Source organism: Astatotilapia calliptera, chromosome 22 (genome assembly GCF_900246225.1).
Source record: "Astatotilapia calliptera chromosome 22, fAstCal1.2, whole genome shotgun sequence".
In the NCBI taxonomy this organism is placed as follows: domain Eukaryota; kingdom Metazoa; phylum Chordata; class Actinopteri; order Cichliformes; family Cichlidae; genus Astatotilapia; species Astatotilapia calliptera.
The window spans coordinates 31731024-31751969 of NC_039322.1; the positions used below are offsets into that span (position 1 = coordinate 31731024).

The 20946-nt window shown below is 40.9% G+C and overlaps 1 protein-coding gene across 5 annotated transcripts in view; it reads right to left on the reverse strand.

Annotated features, from left to right (window-relative positions):
• The window catches only part of phf14 (PHD finger protein 14), a 145250-nt gene that overhangs the window by 91125 nt on the left and 33179 nt on the right, over window positions 1-20946 (reverse strand). For all 5 annotated transcript variants that reach the window (XM_026156303.1, XM_026156304.1, XM_026156302.1 and 2 more), the window contains exon 11: window positions 17831-17926. In XM_026156303.1, coding sequence (XP_026012088.1) covers window positions 17831-17926 — 96 coding nt within the window. The remainder of the gene's footprint in view (window positions 1-17830; window positions 17927-20946) is intronic.

The window sequence follows — 20946 nt, forward strand, 5'->3', positions numbered from 1 at the left end:
TCGTGAACGCTTCTCATAAACAGAGGGTAGAGTGTCATAAGTAGAAGAGAGATCAAATAAAAGGTATTTATGATCACTAATAAAAATGTCTCTGCAATGAACTGGGCCGATATCCAGACCCAGTGATAATATCAGGTCCAGGGTGTGGCCACCACTGTGTGTTGGCCCAGTCACATGTTGGACAAGGTTAAAAGAGTCTAAGAGAGTAAGAAAATCCGAAGCAGCGTGACATGAACTGTCGTCAACATGAAGATTGAAATCCCCCAGCAGAAGAATTTTTTCCAGCTTAATGGTGGAGGATAGAAAATCCCCAAACTCCACTAAGAAACTCCTAGCTAGTCCTGGTGGCCTATAGATTAAAATCACATAGAAGGGATGAGTCCTATTGATCTTCATCATCTGGATTTCAAAGGAGTTAAAGGAGGGGGTCTTTACCAGCCGACAAAAAAAGGAGTTTCTAGAAATAACTGCCAACCCACCACCACGTCCTGAGAGACGCGGTGTGGTTAAGCACTTACAGTCTGCTGGACACAGTTCTTTGAAATGGACAAATTCCATATTCCGCTGCCAAGTTTCAGTTAGGAACATAAAGTCCAGGTTATTCCTAATGAAAAGGTCGTTGAGAACAAATGCCTTATTTGAGATCGAGCGGCAGTTTAATAGAGCCATGTTAATCGGCGGTGCTGGAGTGTCACTGTTTACACCCTGAGGGGCTTGGTGTAGGTTCGCACTGCATACTCCTCGGGGTTTTTTACCGTTTAGTATAATCCGTGGGACAATAGGACGGTCACTCACATGGTCTGGAAAAACTGTTTTCAGACACGGCGTCCTGATGAAGCCCATGCGAGGAGACTGTGCATTAAGCTGGAGGTCCGCCTTAGCAAAAACATCCACTGTTGAGAACTCCAAGCAGGCCGTTAAATCAGCGGTACTCTTATATTTCCGTAGTCTCACTTGGATGCCCGCTCTCCTTCCTCGTCTTCTCTGACGGTGATTTGTCCGGGAACGGCGGCTCCGGTTTTTCCCTGGCCCAGGCAAGCAAGGGACGTAATGGGCAACAGCTGATCGCCCGGAAGGTGGAGAGAAGCCTCGAAAATATTTCCAGGTTTCATCCATAGATTTCATAGTTGATTTAATCCGAAGTAGAGTGTGGCGATCGTAAACATAGGTAGCTGTAATCTTATCCACAGACAGCAGCAAAATGGGTAATGCAACATAAAACAGAAGAAGAACACAGAGTCTGACAGCGGCATTGCCGATCACAGGCGCCATCTTGTCATGCCATATACATCTTGAGATGACTGAAAACCCATGAATCAAAAGTCATCGTCTGATGTGTTTTTTCATAACTCCAAAGCAAATGGTACATCTTGACACAGGTACATTGAACTGTTGGAGGTTATGTCGTGTATTGGCACATATTTTGGGACAGCCCAAATATTAAACTCTTATGGCTCAACAAAGCTTTAATCAGTATATTTAAGGTAAATAATATTCCTTTAGAATTTTCCACCATATTCTTGGGAAATTCAGATAATTTGCAGGACCTAATAAATAAATATCTTTGGGTTGGGTTGGCCTCTAGAGCCAGACTTTGTTGAAGTCTCTGCTGTTTAGAAATTTGGAGTAACATTCCTTATCTCTTTTGGGCTTTATGATCCCTTTTGGGCTTAGCATCAGGGGAAAAAGTAAACAATGTTAACTATAGCCACCATTAGTTCACGAGGTAGATATAGGGTCTGAATTTAATTGACATGGCCTTTAAGTCTGGTAAGCAATTACCATCTATAATTCTGTGGTTATGTCAACAGACCTGGAGTATATAATCACAGAACCCCCCACCCCTTCCAAAGTCTTTGTTGCAGTCCCGGAGCTTTAAGGTCTGGAGCAGTAGCTCCACTTAGGCATTGGGGACTTATGGATGGAGCCTGGATTCAATCAATAGACAACACTCCTGGACAAAACAGCTATAGTAAATCTCTGATTAAAGTTCTTCCGTGTTGTTTGAGAGGGATCTGGCATCGGTGAGGTAGATTGATGGAAACGGGGGTTTGTGCTGCTGCTTTCGCAGCTGGACATGACTGCCAGCTCTGCATCCCTGCTTCTGTTTCCTCTTCCTCCGCCGCCTGTGTCGCTTGCTGTTCCTGACAACCCACAGAATGCCCAGTGGTCTCACAATCTTAGGTGGGATACTGTGGGTCCAATCCAGATTAACACTTTTGGCTCTATCCTGGCCATTTGTGGCCACTTCACTTTTATTTTTTTCCAACCATTTCCATTCTGTTAATGCAAATGGAATGAAACTTCCCAAAGGTCTACATTTTTTTAAAGATTTTTCAATTTTCAACATCAGCTCCTTAATAATGTCAATAATATTCACTATACACCAAATTGTTCCTCTTGGCTCTATCGTGGCCATTTTTGGCCAATTGAAACCCATTATAACCACCTTTTTTGATTCCTTGTTATTGACAGTACTAAATCATACAATTTAGGTAAATTTTCTTTCATTCTAAACTCAACACATGAAAATTTTAGTTTTTAAAGTTTTTTTTACCAAATTACATCATTTACCCATTTTTGGCCAAACAAGCAATTTAATGTAGTATTCCTTTTTTTTTTTTTTTTGCCTGTCCCGTTTGCCATCAGAATTATTGTCTAAAGGCGAAGAAAGATACCCAACGGATTTACTTACAGCCAGGCTACCAGGTCAGTAACCCACATCTGTCAGCACAGACCCTCCCCTCGCCCCAGCCACGAGGAAACAATCACCTAAGAGCCAATAGAGCCCCTAATAGGCCATGACCGCTACCCCGGGTTGAACCCCCCAAGGAAGATGCTCATGTAATATTCCTAGTTTCTAGTAGCGGCCTTTGATGGCTTATCACACTCCAACAGACCAAAAGAATGACACAATTTTGACATAGGTTTGATCTTAAGGATCTAATAGTTTGTGCTTGTGCATGACATTGCAGCACAAACATGTATTTGCAAGATAGACTGGAATAAATTATGACGCATCAAATATTACACAGGTTGCAGTGAATTTCTGTCGATGCAGACTGTTGAGCTTTGAGGTTCCCAGTCAAACTTTTACTCTTGTATTTTTCATGAAAAGATACCATACCCAAAATATCAACTCCCAAAAAAAAGAAAACCCGATCAAAGGACATTTTGCAGAGTTCAAAGCTGCAGCTGCAGCGCAAACGACAACAAACACTATTTATAAAGGTGTCCTGGAGTTTATGCAGGTGCAGACAGGCTTACTTACAGCAGTAGCACTTCCAGATCATTTATTCTGGCAATATGGCAAGAAGGTCATCACTGCTACAAGCACTGTCTATATGATCTGGTCAGAGAGCAAGGACAGCAGCAGTCATCTGTCCTTGAAGAAAAGACATCTGCCCAAGATGAAGAAACTTCCTCTCCAGATGATGAGAGGACAATCTCCAAAGAGGCTGACCACATTACCATGATGAGTACTAGCTAGTGCCGGAATCCTCTTCTGGGGTTTTTGTTTTTGTCTTTTCGTTTTTTTGTTTGTTTGTTTTTTGTTTTTTGTTTGGGGGGGGGGGGGGGGGGGGGTCTTTTGCTATTAGATAATATTTAATAAAACTATTTTGTTACAACCGGAAAACCGTGTGGGTCCCACTAACTGAAGAGAGACTGCTCTACAATCCAATACCTACTGGTATCAAACCAGGGCTCACCCTGTATGCAGTTTCCTGCATTAGCAGCCTGAGATCTACTTTTGACTTTTTTAAAACAAAGGCGGTCTTTTAGCTGCTGTGCACCCTTACGAACCTGCACGGGAGGCGAAGGCGTGAGGATTGTAGATGAAGTGGAGATGTGAGCCTTAACCAGAATAAAGCAATACATAGCATGTTGGATGACAACACTGGAAGTTCTCAGGAAGTAAAAAAAGGCATGGGGTTCAGACTCCAACTGACGGAGGAGCTCCAAGGACAACGTCTTTCCTTCGGTCACATTGGCAGAGGAACTCCTCAGATGAAAACTGGCACAGGGGAAACAACCCAGAGCTTCCTCCCCAGCTCCTCCAGTTGCAACAGTGGAAGATTTTGTTGTCTGTCTTTGGCTTCACCAAAACTACCACGGCGATATCCCACATGCTAAAGCAACAGAGGAATGTGCTTCTTTTGACCACAACGCACAAGGAACCAGCAGTCAGTGATGGGGATTAGAGGAAGCCTGGAAGCAAGAAGCAATCCTGGACTACAATAGGCACAAATACAGCTTGGATAACTTAGAGAGGATGCTGGCACCTTGAGTTGTAGAAGGAAAACTAGCTGATGGCTGATGGCTCTTTTCTCCAATCTCCTGGATGTCTTGGGATACAATGCCTTTGTCCCACTGGAAACAACTTCACTGAAGTGGGGGAGTCCTCTACAACCTACAAATGAAGAGTGATCCTGGGAGAGCTGGGGCACATGCTGGTGACCTCGACAATTTCAGGACACCCTTGTCCCTGATTCTCAACCATTTCTGCCATTGATATCAAGACACAGTAGTCTGAACCAGAGTGTGACCCACACCCCACCATCAAAATGAGAAGAAGGTGCAAAAGGTGCACCTCCAGGAACAGCAGCCCCTCAGGTTTAGAAAGTGTGCCTACAAAAACCACTCTACTGTGGTTAGCACATCTTGCTGCTAATGAGGATGCATACAGAAGCACACACACTGGAATATAAATTTTGATCATTTTTGTGGTTATTTGGTCATTAAATTGCCTTTCTGGCCACTAGCACACCATGTGTGATTTTCTTTTTGGCCATTCATCCAAAAAAATTAAATAACGTAAAAATAAATAATTGTTACTGTTACTGGTACTGCCCTGCAATGATGATTAAAAAAAAAAAAAAAAAAAAGAGGTTTCATCATTCATATGCTAAAAAATGTGAACTTTGAACATTGCTATTTTCACCCAAAAGCGTAGTAATAATACGTAATCTGACTGGTATGCAAGGGTATAATTTCTGAATTTGAATTATAGTTTGGTTTTCATGACTAGGACCAGTGTTAATTTAAAAAAATCAAGTCAATGAAAGTAGAAAAATGTTTTAATATATATTAATTTTATAGCATTTTGTGAACGTAAACAGGAGGTGCCCATTTTTTTGTATTTTTTTGTTTTTCTGTCACTGCACAAAAAACAAAGATGCATAAAACTCATTAATACTTTTAATTATTGCTATGCATCAAACCTCCACCATGGTTAGAAAAGAAATCATTTTGCATGTATTATTTTTTTTTTAAAAAAAAATAGATTTTATGATTTTATCCCTATGTAAATAATTACAATTATGTGATTTAACTGGCATTTAAAGGGTTAAAATTCTGAATTTGAATGAAATTTTAATTTTCCTGAATAACACTGCTGCCAATTTAAAAAATTAAGTCAATGAAAGTGGATTATTTTTTTTTATATATATATATATATATATATATATATATATATATATATATATATATATATATATATATATATATATTAATTTTATAACATTTTGTAAATGTAAACAAGGGGTGGCCATTTTTGGCCACGAACAAGCTGAGAGGGAGTTTTTATGTTTTTGCTCTCCCTGCACAAAAATAATGCATTATAATCAATGTTGATGTGAATCAATTACATGTCGGAAGTGTGATTTTATCATGGTGGAAGCAAAACAGCAAAAGTAAGAGGAAATTCCTGACGATGTTTATGTGAAGCGAAATGTGAATCATAGTTTCGATCTACTTTCTCTGCTGGTTCAATCAATTTTGGTTGGAGGGAGATAAAACCTGCAGCTTCAGAATCTAGCGCAGATACACAAAGCACCTGCCACCTTTTCAAAATCAGTGAGCTGTCGGCTTTCAGCCCCAACGGCGTGTCCGTGTGTATGTGCCGTCAGGTGAGAAAGGCGACAGCTCACTGATTCGGATGCGTTGGGTCCGCGTTTTGTGTTTACGTCTTTGTGCAGAATCTGTGTACCAGCTCTCATTTACTGTTTTAGCTGTTTGGCGGTTGTAGAAATTTTGTGAGGTTTAACCTGAGATTCTGGCGGTTTGGACAAAATAAATTTATATTTAAAAATCGATTCAGGATTTTAATGAATCGATATCACGTTATCCAATCCAAAATCGATTTTAATCGATAATCAAAACCCAACCCTACTGCAAATATATAAAACTGTGAGATTTGAGGTTGTCTTCCACCTAGTACAGTGGACAAACAAACTGGTGTTTAAAGGGTTAAAAATGTAATTTAAGTAATAACTATTTTATATTTATGAAAAGAACTGGAGTTAGTTAAAAAGCTTTGTGGGAAAAAATGGCAAAAAAACAAAAAATTATTAAAATTACAGACCTAATCTGTTGGTGGACACTTTTGGCCACGAACAAGCTGAAAGGGTAGTGATTTTGATCAGACTCAGAAGGTTAAAGTCTGGGTTCGTCCATATGCACCAACATCAGAAACTAACTAATAAATACAAAGAGTGAATAACAGCTCACCAAGTGCTCTATTTGTACAAACAGGTTTCATCGTAGTTGAAGAAGCATTTTAGCTAAACAATTTTACCCACTAACTTGATGCAACAGAAAGCACAGTGAGCATTTATTGAACATCTGTTTGTTTTTGCCTGAGGGTTTGGTCTCAACAATATTAGCTGAAGCAGTCCTTTGCAAGTTTCCTCAAAGCAGAGAAGGGAAAAGGGAACCTGTTGTGTATGGTAGGTGAAAAGCGGCAGCAGATACATTCAAGCCTCCCCTGCATCTCAGGTGTAGTGCTGCCACGCAGGTTAATTAGAAAACTTATCTCGCAGGGATTCAGTCTCTCACTAAACAGACAAGGTTTTCCCCAAGGAAGCTCTAATCTGAGCATTCTCACTCTGCCTGCATCGCTGAAGGAGCATCTCCAGAGGGAAACCTGATAGATGGGAGGGGCAGGTGACCAAAGCACAAGGGCTTGCTGAGGCCATCTCTTTAACTAAAACTAAAGTCTGCCAGGGTGTAAGAACGAGAAAATGTCTCCACTGACAATATAGAGCAGTTTGGTTAACAAGCTTCATCAGACAGATAAAGAAGTTTAAAAGTACACATTTAAACAATGAGTTTGAACAATTTAAATAACAGTTCAGTAAGCTTTTAGGCATCTGGGTTTCTGCCAGACTGTAACCTATCCAAACACAGCGCAAAATGGACACTTGGGTCATATTTGTTCCACTTCAATCATTAATATCACAGCTTATTATTGTCACAGCAATTTATACTTGGTGGTTAAGATAAAGCCATTTTAACCATTGTAGTGGAAAAACACGTAATACATCAAGTATGCATCTTTTTAATCTTGAAAAGATTGAAAATAACTGCACTTAGTAACAACAAGACGTCAAATCCATATGCTTAGTTACGTCATTTGTAAAGATGACCTAAGACTATTGATAACACTTTTAGTTTGTCTTAATTGCAGAACTACGGTCTGCACATGGGTAACTTAAAAAAGTAATTTAATCTAAACGCTAATCATAGCACTCCTGGAATATGACTTCTGATGTTTTTCTTATGAAGTTGCCAGGAGTGCTAAACTTCTAGAGGCGTCAAGAACAAAAGCACTGACTGTGTAGTGGAAGAATGATGACAGTCCCAGTTGGGGACATCCATTTCTGCAAATGCACAGAAGGATGACAAATAGGAGATGAAAATGTGGCAGATAGATGACACAAAGGCATTCACTGCTGTGACTGATGTTGCTACTTAAACAGTGCATGTTCATAATTGGTGATTTATGGTGGTCATTGCAGATTCACTGCCACTCTTGCAAGTTCTTGTACATTCTGCTGCCTCGCCACCATATTAACATCATTTGACAACTTATCTGCTCAGCTCATACTCTCCACGACCACACGTCTAATAAAGCTTTTAATGGATTTACCTGCTGCTTAAACTATATACATAAAATCCTGAATCCTGAGTGGCTCCACCATCCCAGCATTACAGTGATGTAATATTCATTTTCCTCAATAAATTCATGTAAAGAATTAGTGGCATTAGTGGCATTTTCTAATTTCTGATCTGATCTTTTGATATTGTTTAGTATATAAAAGGTACGCAACTGATGAGGCTAAAATTAGCTTTACTTCACTGCAGATCACACGCAGCTCTTCATTTCATTGTCTAAACATTTAACTAAAACCACATGTGATTTTAATACTTGTGACTTTCTTCACATGAAGAGTAGTAGTGGTGAGGTTTCTCTGGAGCCTTTTCAGAGGTGTGGATATGAGAACTAAAGGCTGTCTGTTAACCGTATGATCAACCTATCCAATATCCACTGCTCTAGGGTCCAGCTAACTTTTCCTTCACAACAAGAGCTGAATAAGCTATTCAGCGACCAGTATTAATCATACAAGTACACCTAATAAGAACCAAATCTCAGACATTTGGCACAACTGTCATTTCAGCGTCTTCTTAGAGAGTTTCTGATATATTGTGATTTTTATCCAAGCAACACAGTCAGCTATCTATTTTCTTCCACTTCAATTCAGCATCAGGGGTGACTTTATAATACGAGCAACTAAGGGCACAATTACCCTGTAATTAAATGTAATTTGGAGGTACTTATGGATACTTACAGATACTTTACAAGAAAAGACACATTGCACTGCAAATAACTTTAAGCACGCTGTAAGTCATAAACTGGGAACAACTAAGCTGTAGTGCCTCTTCACCTCACTGTGCAATACCTTTTGTGCAATACTTTTGTAAATAGTCAACGGTGCAATAGACTCAATACTTGAAATGTGCAATTCACTTGTATTTTTATTTTTATTCCTATTTATTCTATTTATCCCCTTCGTATATTTTATTTATATTGTCTCTGTATTTATATATATGTGTAACTTCTGTCGGTGCTGTGCTTTTTTGGAAATCGAATTTCCCAGAGGAACCCACCCGAGGGATTAATAAAGTTCTATCTAATCTAAAGTAATTTTAATTATGTCATACTTAAATAAATTTTATCGTAATTTCAGAAAAAACAATCAATATTTCCCCATTTTACATTAAGTACGCTTTTCTTTTTGGGGTGACTTAATCTTGCATAACATCTAGGTGTTTTACAGGAACAGAGACAGAAATTGCACTGTAGGAAATCTTAAACATGACATGAAGCACTACATATAAAAAGCTAAATTACATCATGGAGCGATCCTCTTAAACTGATTTTTAGTTTTAGTGTCGTTATTTTCCTCAGAGTTATCGATTCTGTCAGTAGTTAGCCAAGATAAACTAATGTCAGTCTATTAGCTGCAACCAACCAACCACATGACGTAACGTACAGACAGAAGACAGCGCCACACATGTTCTCAATTTTTAACTTTAAGCAGTTCTTTCTTAAATCCAGCTTCACAGACAGTGTTACAATCTACATCAGATTTTGAGAGCAGGGCTCCATGATTAAATTAGCCTTTATATGTTCGGTATTTCTTGTCCTATTTAAGTACACTGTAAGTCATACTAATTACTGAGTAATTCATTTTTAGTACACCACAGAGAGAGGGGTGGCAAAAGCAAAGGAAAAGGCTTTTTATCAGCTGCATGCTTAACTGGACACTAAGTAAGGATCGCCTACATATAATGTAGGCAACTCGCTAGAAAGACAGATTGAGCTGCAGCAAGTTAACGTGATGAAAGCTAGAGCTTTAAATGTACTGACAGTACATGGATGGAAAAGAGCCTAGAAAGGTGGAGGTATGTGCTGTGGAGAAGAGGAGTGAAAGACAGAATGCATGTGTTTAAATGAGTGGGAGATAGTTGCAAGAGTAAAGATGCAAGGAGCAGAGGCAGTGACAGCAGATGAGTTTAAATATCTGGGGTCAACCATACAAAGCAACTGAAAGCCCCACAAGAGAGGTGGAGAGAGAAGGATAGCAGCTAAAGAGAATATTACGGTTTACAACTTAGTGAGACGTGTTTTGGATGTATGATTTGGAGACGTGGCCCTGACAGAAATATGGGAGGCCCACCTGGAAGTGGCAGAGCTGAAGTTTCTAAGAATTTTATTAGAAGTGATTAGACTAGTAAGAATTGGAAATGAGTGGACATCAGACAGACAGCTCGATATGAGCAGTTTGGAGGACAAAGAGAGGCAAGGCTGAGATGGTTTGAAGAGAAGAGCACAAAAGGAGCACAAGTGCACAAGAGGCATGGTGGATATAATGGAAAAGGATGCTGATACTAGAGCTGTAAAAGGGGAAGACCACAGAGGAATTTCATGGACGTACCGAAGGACACGCAAAAGATGATGGTAGCGGTGGGGTGAGAAAACTTCTAAAAACACTGGCCCAAAGCAGAAGTGGAAAAAGAAGCACACTATGAATGCACATTTATTTTTGCTACTTTCATTTTACAAAGCTATATTTATGGAGATGTAGTACTATCGTGCTGTCTTGTAAAATATTATGCATGTCCAGATGTCTTCATTTTTAATGGGGACACAGTAATCGTGGAACATTTACAAAAAAAGGTTTCTAAAATGCCTCATAAGTTGCTGGAAACTTAAGGTTTTACTCCTCAGCCTTAAAAAGGTGATGGGGTATCGTTGTCCCCTTGCTGGGTGGAGGGACAGGCAGCATGGACACTTACAAATATACATAGATTAGTGTGTAATTATGTTTTCCAACAAAACTGATGCACACTCATAATCTGAGAATTAATCCAGTAAAAATACACCGGGCAGGCACTGGTGTGTGGAAGCCACCATGTTGATCTGCAATTTTGAATAAAATGGACACCACTGTTTCAGATAATCACGTTATGTCTATGTGGCTAGAGACTGGCTGTATATGTTGCACGTAGTAGTATTGTCACAATTACTTGTTGTCAGCAGATGAGATGCTTAAAGAGAAAGACAGCAAGGAATTTAAATATCACTTTCAGTTTGTATGTTTTCTCAGTTAAACCCACTGACCATAGGAATATTTTCAAATTATGAGATTCGCTTTGATATCATGTGCAGGAAAGAAAATTATCAAATCCTGTTGCAGAGATTATTAAAATGTTGAAGAGTTGTATTTACAACTACACTGGCCACTTTATTAGGTATGACTGTTGAACACTATAGTCTAACCAGCCAATTATATGGCAACAGTTCAGCAGACACGGTCAAAACAGCCTACTGAGATTCAAACCAAGAGTCAGGATAGGGAACAAAGGTCATTTCAATGACTGGTTGTTCAGATATAAGGGAATTTTCCCAGACAGCCACCTCTATGGTTTAAAGAGGATAGTCCAACAAAAAAAAGGAAAAGCAGGAAAAGGTGATGCCAAGTCTTAAATCATCTCAAAATGGTTCTTTGAACATGACAGTCAGTTCACTCACTTCAAACAGCATCAACCAAGTCTTGATCCAATAGACCAGCACCAGGGGCGTGTAGCTAATGAAATAGCCAGTGAGTGCAGTTGTAATGGCTTGTTCGTAAAAGCTGAAAGGTTTTTTTTTTGTTGTTGTATTTTTTACAGCTTTAATATTTTTGTGTTTCCAAATTATAATCAAAAACATTTATTTTATATCTACTAATGTTCTTAACTGCTTATCCAATTCATAGTTGCTGGAAAGTGGATCCTACGCAAACTGTCATAGGCCAAATAAATTAATTTTGATTTTAATGCTCTAAATCTAATTTCAATCCAATTTTATTTATAAAGCACTTTAAAATACCCAGCACAGGAACAAAGTGCTGTACAGAAACAGCAAAATAAATAAATAAAACACATAAAACATAAAATTAAAACAGCCCTATATTAAAACAAGATAAAACAGCATCGAATCACCTAAAAACAACTGAAATAAAAATAAAAACCAACATCTCACGTGGTGTGAAAGGCCAGGGTAAAGAGGTGGGTTTTCAAGAGTGACTTCAAAACTGTGGAACGAGCTTCCTTTAGAGATGAGACAGGCCAGTTCTGTTTTTGAGCTGCTACAGCAAAAGCACGATCCCCTCTAAATTTACGCCCAGTCCTGGGTACATTCAGGAGCAGCTGATCAGCTGACCTGAGAGAGCGGGTGGGTGTATAAGGCTGTAGCAGCTCAGAGAGATACAATGGGGCTAGGCCATGGAGAGCTTTAAAAGCAAATAAAAGAATTTTAAAATGAATCCTAAAAGAAATGGGCAGCCAGTGAAGCGAAGCTAAAACAGGGAAAATGTGCTCAAACTTTCGAGTGCCAGTTAAAAGACGAGCTGCGGCATTTTGCACCCTCTGTAGATGACTAATATATGATGCGCTGACCCCAATATAAAGTGCGTTACAGTAATCTAGCAGAGTGCTAACAAAGGCGTGGATCACTGTCTCAAAGTGCTGCTGTGAAAGAATTGGCTTTATTTTTGCAGCTGCCTGAGGTGAAAGAAGCTAGATTTTACCACTGCCTTAATTTGATTATTAAACTTCAGATCACAGTCCACTTTGACGTAACATACTGGGCCAGGGAATCTACATACACATTGGGGGTCTCAGTGGGGCTACCAAAAACCATCACCTCGGTCTTTTTATCATTGAATTTTAAAAAGTTAACAGACATCCAAGCCTTAATGTCATCGAGACACTGAAGTAATGGCTGTGTAAGGTATCTGCCTTTTTTCTTTAGAGGGACATAGATCTGACAGTCATCAGCATAAAAGTGGAAAGCAATGCCGTGCTTTCTCAGTACAGAACCAAGAGGAAGCAGATATAAAGAGAAGAGGAGGGGGCCTAGAACTGAGCCCTGTGGGACACCACACAAGAGGGGAGCGGAGGACGACACACAGTAACCGAGGCTGACACAAAAAGTTCACCCTGCCAAGTAGGACCTGAACCACTCCAGTGCTGTGCCCCTAATGCCCACCCAGTGCTCCAAACGAGAGAATAAAATGGCATATTCCACGGTATCAGACGCAGCTGTCAAATCTAAAAGCACAAGAACAACACAGTCCCCAGCATCAGTCGCTAAAAATATGTCATTAAAAACTTTTAAAAGGGCTGATTCAGTGCTATGAAAGGGTTTCAAACCAGATTGGAAAACCTCTAACACATTTTGCTTTTCCAGGAAGGCCGTTATTTGGCTGTAAACTACCTTTTCAAGAATTTTGGAAAGAAAAGGTAGTTTGGAGATAGGCCTGTAATTTGCAAGAACCGTAGGATCAGGAGCAGGTTTTTTAATCAGGGGTTTGACTACTGCATGTTTAAAATCTTTAGGGACAACACCTGACATCAGACTATGGTTTACCAGCTCAAGAACCAAAGGACCAACTGTAGGTAACACCTCTTTTGAAAGTCGAGGAGGGACATCATCATTTGGAGACCCTGCAGGCTTAAGATGACCAACAGTCTCCTTTAAAAAGGACAGAGTCACAGGCTCAAACCTGTCAAAGACAGAGCAGGAAACAGAGACTGAGAGGTCATGAGCACAAGGAGAGATTTGAGCCCTTGTGGAAGAGACCTTCTCAATAAAAAAAGTGTAAAAAATTTTCACAAAAGAAAAACATCTACTACAGACTGCTGTGGAAATCATGTACGTCACTGCTCTCTCTATGCTGCTGCTAAATGGGCAATCACTGTATATCAGACTTTCCCGTTGGTTGACTTCTATCTAAATCTCTCTTTTTTGCAATTTATGTAGCTACTTTGCACTTAATGCATACATATTATTAAAATTTGGACTATGATGTTTGTATTGATGTATTACATGCTGTAATGCTCCCGAAAATGGCACTACAGCATGTAAAAGGCGTCTCACCTGAGACACCTTTGTTCTCTGGCCCTGGAGGCCGCAAACGCCGACGCAGAGGGAGAAGATCTGGCGTTCTGGTTCGACTGAGACGGCGCACTAACAGACCACCGTTACCCAGTTTATTACTGGCTAATGTGCAGTCTCTGGAGAACAAGCTGTGCGAGCTTCGGGCACGGATCTCATTCCAGCGAGAGATGCGGGACTGCTGCGTGATCTGCCTCACAGAAACCTGGCTATCGGACAAGGTACCGGACTCCGCAATACAACTACCGGGGTTCTCCGTGCATCGCGCGGACAGGTCACAGGATCTTACTGGGAAAAGCAGAGGCGGTGGTGTGTGTTTCATGATCAACAACAGCTGGTGTGATTATGCGAACGTGCACCCGGTCAAATCCTTCTGCTCACCGGACCTGGAGTACCTGATGATTAAGTGCCGGCCATTCTGGCTACCGAGGGAATTTACAGCAGTGATTATTACGGCTGTTTACATTCCCCCACAAGCCGACACTGACCGAGCACTCAGGGAACTGTACAGCGCGATCAGCAGCGAGGAAACCGCACACCCAGAGGCAGCGTTTATCACAGCTGGAGACTTTAATAAGGGAAACCTGAAGAAAGTCTCACCAAAACTCCATCAACACATCCTTTTCAACACACGTGGAAACCGGCTTCTCGACCACTGTTACACCTCTTTCCGGGATGCGTACAAAGCCCTCCCCCGCGCCCCATTCGGCCAATCAGATCACTGCTCCATCCTGCTCCTGCCCGCCTACAGGCAGAAGCTGAAACAGGAAGCTCCAACCCGGAGGGCGGTGCACTGTTGGACGGACCAATTGGAGTCTGCGCTGCGGGACTGTTTTGATCACGCGGACTGGGAAATGTTTCACGTGGCCGCCAGAGACATTGATGAATACACAGACTCAGTCTGTGGATTTATCAGGAAATGCGTGGAAGATGTCGTCCCATCCAGAACAGTCAAATCCTTCCCAAATCAAAAACCCTGGATTAACGGAGATGTTCGCGCGGCACTGGCGGCACGGAACACCGCCTTTGCCTCCGCGAACACATCGGACTACAAACACGCACATTACCAACTCCGGAAGACGATCAAAGCAGCCAAACGTGAGTACAGGGACAGGGTGGAGCAACAGTTTGACAACCCTCGGAGTATGTGGCAGGGACTAAACACGATCACAGACTTTAGAGGGAAAACCAGCACACCGCAGACCACGGCCTCTCTGTGTGAGGATCTAAACGTATTCTACGCTAGATTCGACACAGCGAACACCATGAGACCGGACAGTGTGCGCACCGCGGATGACGTCAGTGCGCACACTGTGTCTGAGGAGGATGTGCGGAAGTGCTTCAGGAAGGTGAACGCACGCAAAGCTACTGGTCCGGACGGGATTCCCGGCCGCGTCCTCAGGTCATGCGCGGCTCAGCTGGCTGGAGTGTTCACGCACATCTTCAACCTTTCCCTCTCTCTGTCTGTAGTCCCAGCCTGCTTCAAAATGGCCACCATCGTCCCTCTACCCAAATCCTCCACCATCTCCTCATTGAACGACTGGCGACCTGTAGCCCTGACCCCCATCGTAAGCAAATGCTTCGAGAAGCTGGTCAGGGACTTCATCTGCTCTGCACTACCCGACTCACTGGACCCTCTACAGTTCGCATACCGCCACAACAGGTCCACTGATGATGCCATAGCCCTGACACTACACACTGCCCTGTCAGAAGAGAGACACGTATGTGAGAATGCTGTTTGTAGATTACAGCTCAGCATTCAATACCATCGTTCCCTCGAAGCTGGACAGGAAACTGCAGGATCTAGGACTGAGCAGCTCCCTCTGCAGCTGGATCCTTAGCTTCCTGTCTGACAGACGCCAAGTGGTCAGACTGGGCAGCATCACCTCATCCCCCGTCACACTGAACACTGGTGCTCCACAGGGGTGTGTACTGAGCCCTCTCCTGTACTCACTCTACACCTACGACTGCACAGCCACTAACAACTCCAACATCATCGTGAAGTTTGCGGACGACACTACAGTGGTGGGTCTTATCACCAATGGTGATGAGACGGCTTATAGGGAGGAGGTCAGCGCCCTGACCCACTGGTGTCAAGACAACCATCTCACCCTCAACGTCGCAAAGACAAAGGAGTTGATAGTGGACTTCCGGAGGTGCAGAGAAGTACACACCCCCATCACCATCAACGGCGCTGCTGTGGAGAGAGTGAGCAGCTTCCGGTTCCTTGGAGTACATCTGGCTGAGGATCTTACGTGGTCAGTACACACAAACAAAACAGTGAAGAAGGCGCAGCAGCGCCTCTTCTTTCTCAGGAGACTGAAAAGATTCGGCATGAGCCCCCGCATCCTCAGGACCTTCTATCACTGTGCCATTGAGAGCATCCTCACTGGATGCATCACCACCTGGTATGGCAACAGCACCGCCTACAACTGCAAAGCTCTCCAGCGAGTAGTGCGGTGCTCTGAACGGATAATTGGAGGTGAGCTTCCCTCCCTCCAAGACATCTACAGGAAGCGGTGCCTGAGGAAAGCGAGGAGGATCATCAAGGACTCCAGTCACCCCAGCCATAAACTGTTCAGACTACTTCCATCAGGAAGCATCCGGTCCCGTACCAGCAGACTGAGAGACAGCTTCTTCCATCAGGCCATCAGACTGCTGAACACGTCATAGACACCTCAGCTTCACTACTGGAACTTTAACATTATGCACTCCATACTGTACAGTAATGCCACTTGTTTTGCACATGTCTCACTCTGTATATTTTTATATATTTTATTTATTGTTTACTCTATTTAATTTGTAAAATATGTGTACACACACACACACACACACACACACACACACACACACACACACACACACACACACACACACACACACACACACACACACACACACACACACAGAAAAATATTTAGGATACACATCCAGAAATGCATATACTATTATATATTGTACATATATTTATTAGTTTCAGATGTAGCCATTCTTGTATTTTGCTTGTTTACATTATTGTATTTTGCACAACTCTGTTGCTTGTGAAGCTCGCACACAAGAATTTCACTCACATGTGCTGTACCAATGTACCTGCACATGTGATGTGACAATAAAAGTGATTTGATTTGATTTGATTAAAAATGTAAAGATAAGCTCTGGCGGACTTGGTTCTATGGTAGTTCTTGAAGGGTTAATGAATCAAGGGTACAGAATTGGAGGAACCAAGAAGAATGAGTTGAGTATAGTTTGACTTATCTGACTGTTTTGCTTCACTTAATGCGCCTTATAGTCCGGTGCGCCTTGTGGTGCGAAAAATACAGTAATCATAAGGAACTGAATTGTCAGAAATAATTATTCAAGTTCAAGTCCATTTTAAACGAGCAAGACAAAGGAGCAAGTGATTGTTTCAAGAGCAACATTAAAAACAATCTGCTATTGCATATTATTCACTTATATTTGGTTTTTTACTTGTTATATTGTTATGTGTTGTATTTGTTGCACCTTTCTCCCAGGTCTCCCTTGGAAAAGAGATTTTAATTTCAATGAGAATTTTTACTTGGATAAATAAAGGATAATAAATGAAAACTTCTACTGTTGTATGTAAAGCTGGATATCACTCAGGAAGGAGAAAGCTTTAGTGAGCTATCCGATTGGTTGGCATGACCCTGAAAAAAAATATGCTGACAGTCTGAGGTTTTTGGACACTTACCCACAATTAAGACACAACTGCCACATTGAAAAGAAAAAAAAACTCCATAGTCTTCCAGAGCCTAAGTATTGTTTTGTATTGTGCTATATTGTTAAAGCTCATTTTTATGGGTTAAGAAATTGTTTCATGTTCTTGTTTTTAATTCAAATGAAATCAAAACAACTTATTATTACAGGCTCAGATGACTTTGAATAAAAGTATGATATGGATAACCCATTCACCTAAATCAATACTTCAATCAAAAGAGTAAATCATTAACAAGATGCTTCCTGAGACTTTGTTTAAACAACAGCTAATTCATGTGTTGGAAAAAAACAATGGTTGAACAAACGTACCTGGCCCAGGATGCCGCCGAGCAGACTCCACGTGGCTTGGCCTTCACTTCGCAGCTTTCCATTTGCATTCAGCAGTTCCTCCAGAAACTCACAGAGCTGGAGGGAGACAAATGGAAACAAACTGTGGCCCTGATCATATAACATGTGATAATTTTTTTCCCTTTCTAATAAACCTAAAGAATAACTGTTTTGAGTAAGAGGAAAAAAGTTGAATCCATAAGCATTTACCATTCACAAGGATGAAACAACAATATAAACATCGGTCTCAACCTGTGTGTTAGCTGGGTCAGGAATAGAATCCTTTTTTATTGTCACTGTACATGTACAACGAAATTGCTTCACTCCAACTGTTCAGGTAGAAAATATAAATAGTACGACAGCAGGAATATTTAACAAACTTGAGAAACATAAAAACATGAGAACTATATACAAACAGGAGGAAGGCACAGTATAGAAAAGGCGCACATAAAAAGAACAGGTTGTGGTACGAGGCTAACCTAACTAAGGTCAAATTCAATTTTTTCAAATTTCAAAAACAGACCAACTTGTCTCTTATTCGTCTCAAACTAGGGAATGTAAAACATTTGATCTTCCATCCATCAGTAACCTAAAGAGTAATGATCATTTTGATTGGTTTTTTTCATTTTAAAGGTTATCAACCTAACTAAACAATTCTCCTAGAAACTAGTCAAAGGAGCTTGCAAAGAAAAGCGTCTGGACTTCTTTAAGTTACTTGAAGACGTTTCACCTCTCATCCAAGAAGCTTCTTCAGTTCTAAGGTCAAATGGTGGAGAGTCCCAGATATAAACCAAGTGGGAGTTTCCCCCCACAGAGGGACAAAAGGACCCCCTGATGATCCTCTAATCGCCTGAGCCAAGGTGTGAAACTGGGTGTGGGTCCCAATCAGCCAGGGTTTCGTGTGAGTTCATTGTGAAACCTGGCCCCACCTTATCATGCGAATGATTCGCACACTTTTCTTTGCAAGCTCCTTTGACTACGATGACCTGGATGACTGAGAACCTTCACAGACTCCTAGAAACTAATTAGGTACTGCCATACATGTGACTGGGAGTAAAAGGGCAAGAAAGAGTCATGTTATCCAGGCCATTTACAAGTTTGGCCAGGAGCTTAACACACCATGCTAAGCAATGTTCTTAAGAGACAACCCCCTCTATGGTTTAAATACCTAGGAACTGAAGAGGTCTCTTGAATGAAAAGTAAAATGTCTTCACAAAACTTAAAGAAGTCCAGTAGCTCACATGTTCCCATTATGTAAAAAGTGAACGATAACAGTTTGACAAGCATACAATTGAATTTCTTCCCCAAGGAGGTGTTTCCTGAAGAGCTGTTAGCCAGACCTTTTGTGATATGTGCACAACGGCCATGCTAACGTTCTGTGGCACGTGAACATCAATTTTGCACTCAAATATAAACAACTGAAACTGTTTCATACTATCACTGCATATGATTTGCAACTGGTAACCCCTTTGTCCAGGTTAACACTGTACTGTTCTCCACTAGTGTCCATTAGTCAAAGCTTAACTTGTAATGGTATTTTCTCCAAAGCCCAAGCCATCTGACAGCAACTCAGGCAGTGCAATTAGCAATACACACTCCATTAATAACGCTTAACATGCATGGCAGAAGACTGAATGCAACATTAACTCTGACTTCTACTTTGCCATTGTATTCCCTTCCTCATGCTGACAGACGGAGTGGCAGGCTTACTGCAGAGGTCATATGTCTGAAGAGAAACATGAAGGCTGCACACAGAGAACTCCTAAATTCAACCTTCTCTCATGGCACAACAAAGCTTTAAAATCCATTAAAATGGTTTAAAATGTGTTGAAAGATTTGTACAACTGAAGTTCAAGTTTACAAATACTGGTATCCACTGTTGACTCCCCTCAGCCTCCTAGTAGTCGGCATAAATACGCTGGGTGCCTTAATTCTTGAGTTATCGTATTCACAAGATTTATTTTTAGAAAACGTCAGATAATCTCTGACCTTGATTTAAACTCGACTGAGATTTTTAGTAGATGCGCTAAAATAGCACGAATGTGAATCCTAGGTGAATTCCTTCCTGCAATATCACACTCACAAGATTTTCAGAAACGACATCTGACCTTGAGGTGAAGGTCACTGAAATTCAATGAGATTTTCAGTACAGTTTTTACAGCTGAGGGGTTAAAAAAAAGAAAGAAGACTGAAAACGCTTAACCACCTGCTTTGATAATATCACTACATTTTTTTCACCACATTCATTTTAATGTTTCCTTCAAGCAAACCTTTTGGAAAGATGTACCTTTTTTGGTGTGTTGCTTGGACACTATTCAGTATATTCAGTTTTTTGCTACCACAACAACATCCCTTTCTCCATGAGAAAACCTGCATATATTAATGAAATGGGCCTGTCAATATGAACAGCAATGTCAGCTGTTGACTAAAGCTTTGTTCTTTCTAAACTTGAAATCAGATCAAATCACTCCACCATCATTCCATGTACATCGGTGTATCCATCCCAGATTCAAACTTCCACTGAGGATTTTACAATCAGTCAACATGTGAGTGGAGTATAGAAATTCGACATTTTACTACAGTACTACATTAAGTGTTAACGAATCACAGCCTTTTTTATGCAAAGTCCCTCAATTTCAGAAGCTCAAAAGTAACTGGTTAGTTAACCTCAACCTGTTCTGTCATTATGCAACGACAGACAAAAGAACGGAAGATTGTTCAAAATGTTAAACTTGTGTTTGGCAGTTGGTTACTGGAATCTTAAAATGAGGTCCAAAGAGATGCTAAAGCATTTAGCGTCATTTAGGACAAGTTCAATATTCAATATGATCAATCTGTATATATTTATAGATTTCATAATTTCCTTGTGTGACCAATAAACTTCATCCATCTATCCCATAATTCAGTCTGTAATTGAGATTTTGCAAGAAGTTGCACACTACTGATGGCACTCAAAAACAGAAGTACAGATTACAGTTTGCCTGGAAATAACTAAGAACATTAACTTGTACCAGAATGATGAGAAGACATATTAGTACGGAAAAGAAAATGAACTGTTCATTTTCTTTTCCGTACTAATATGTCTTCTCATCATATAG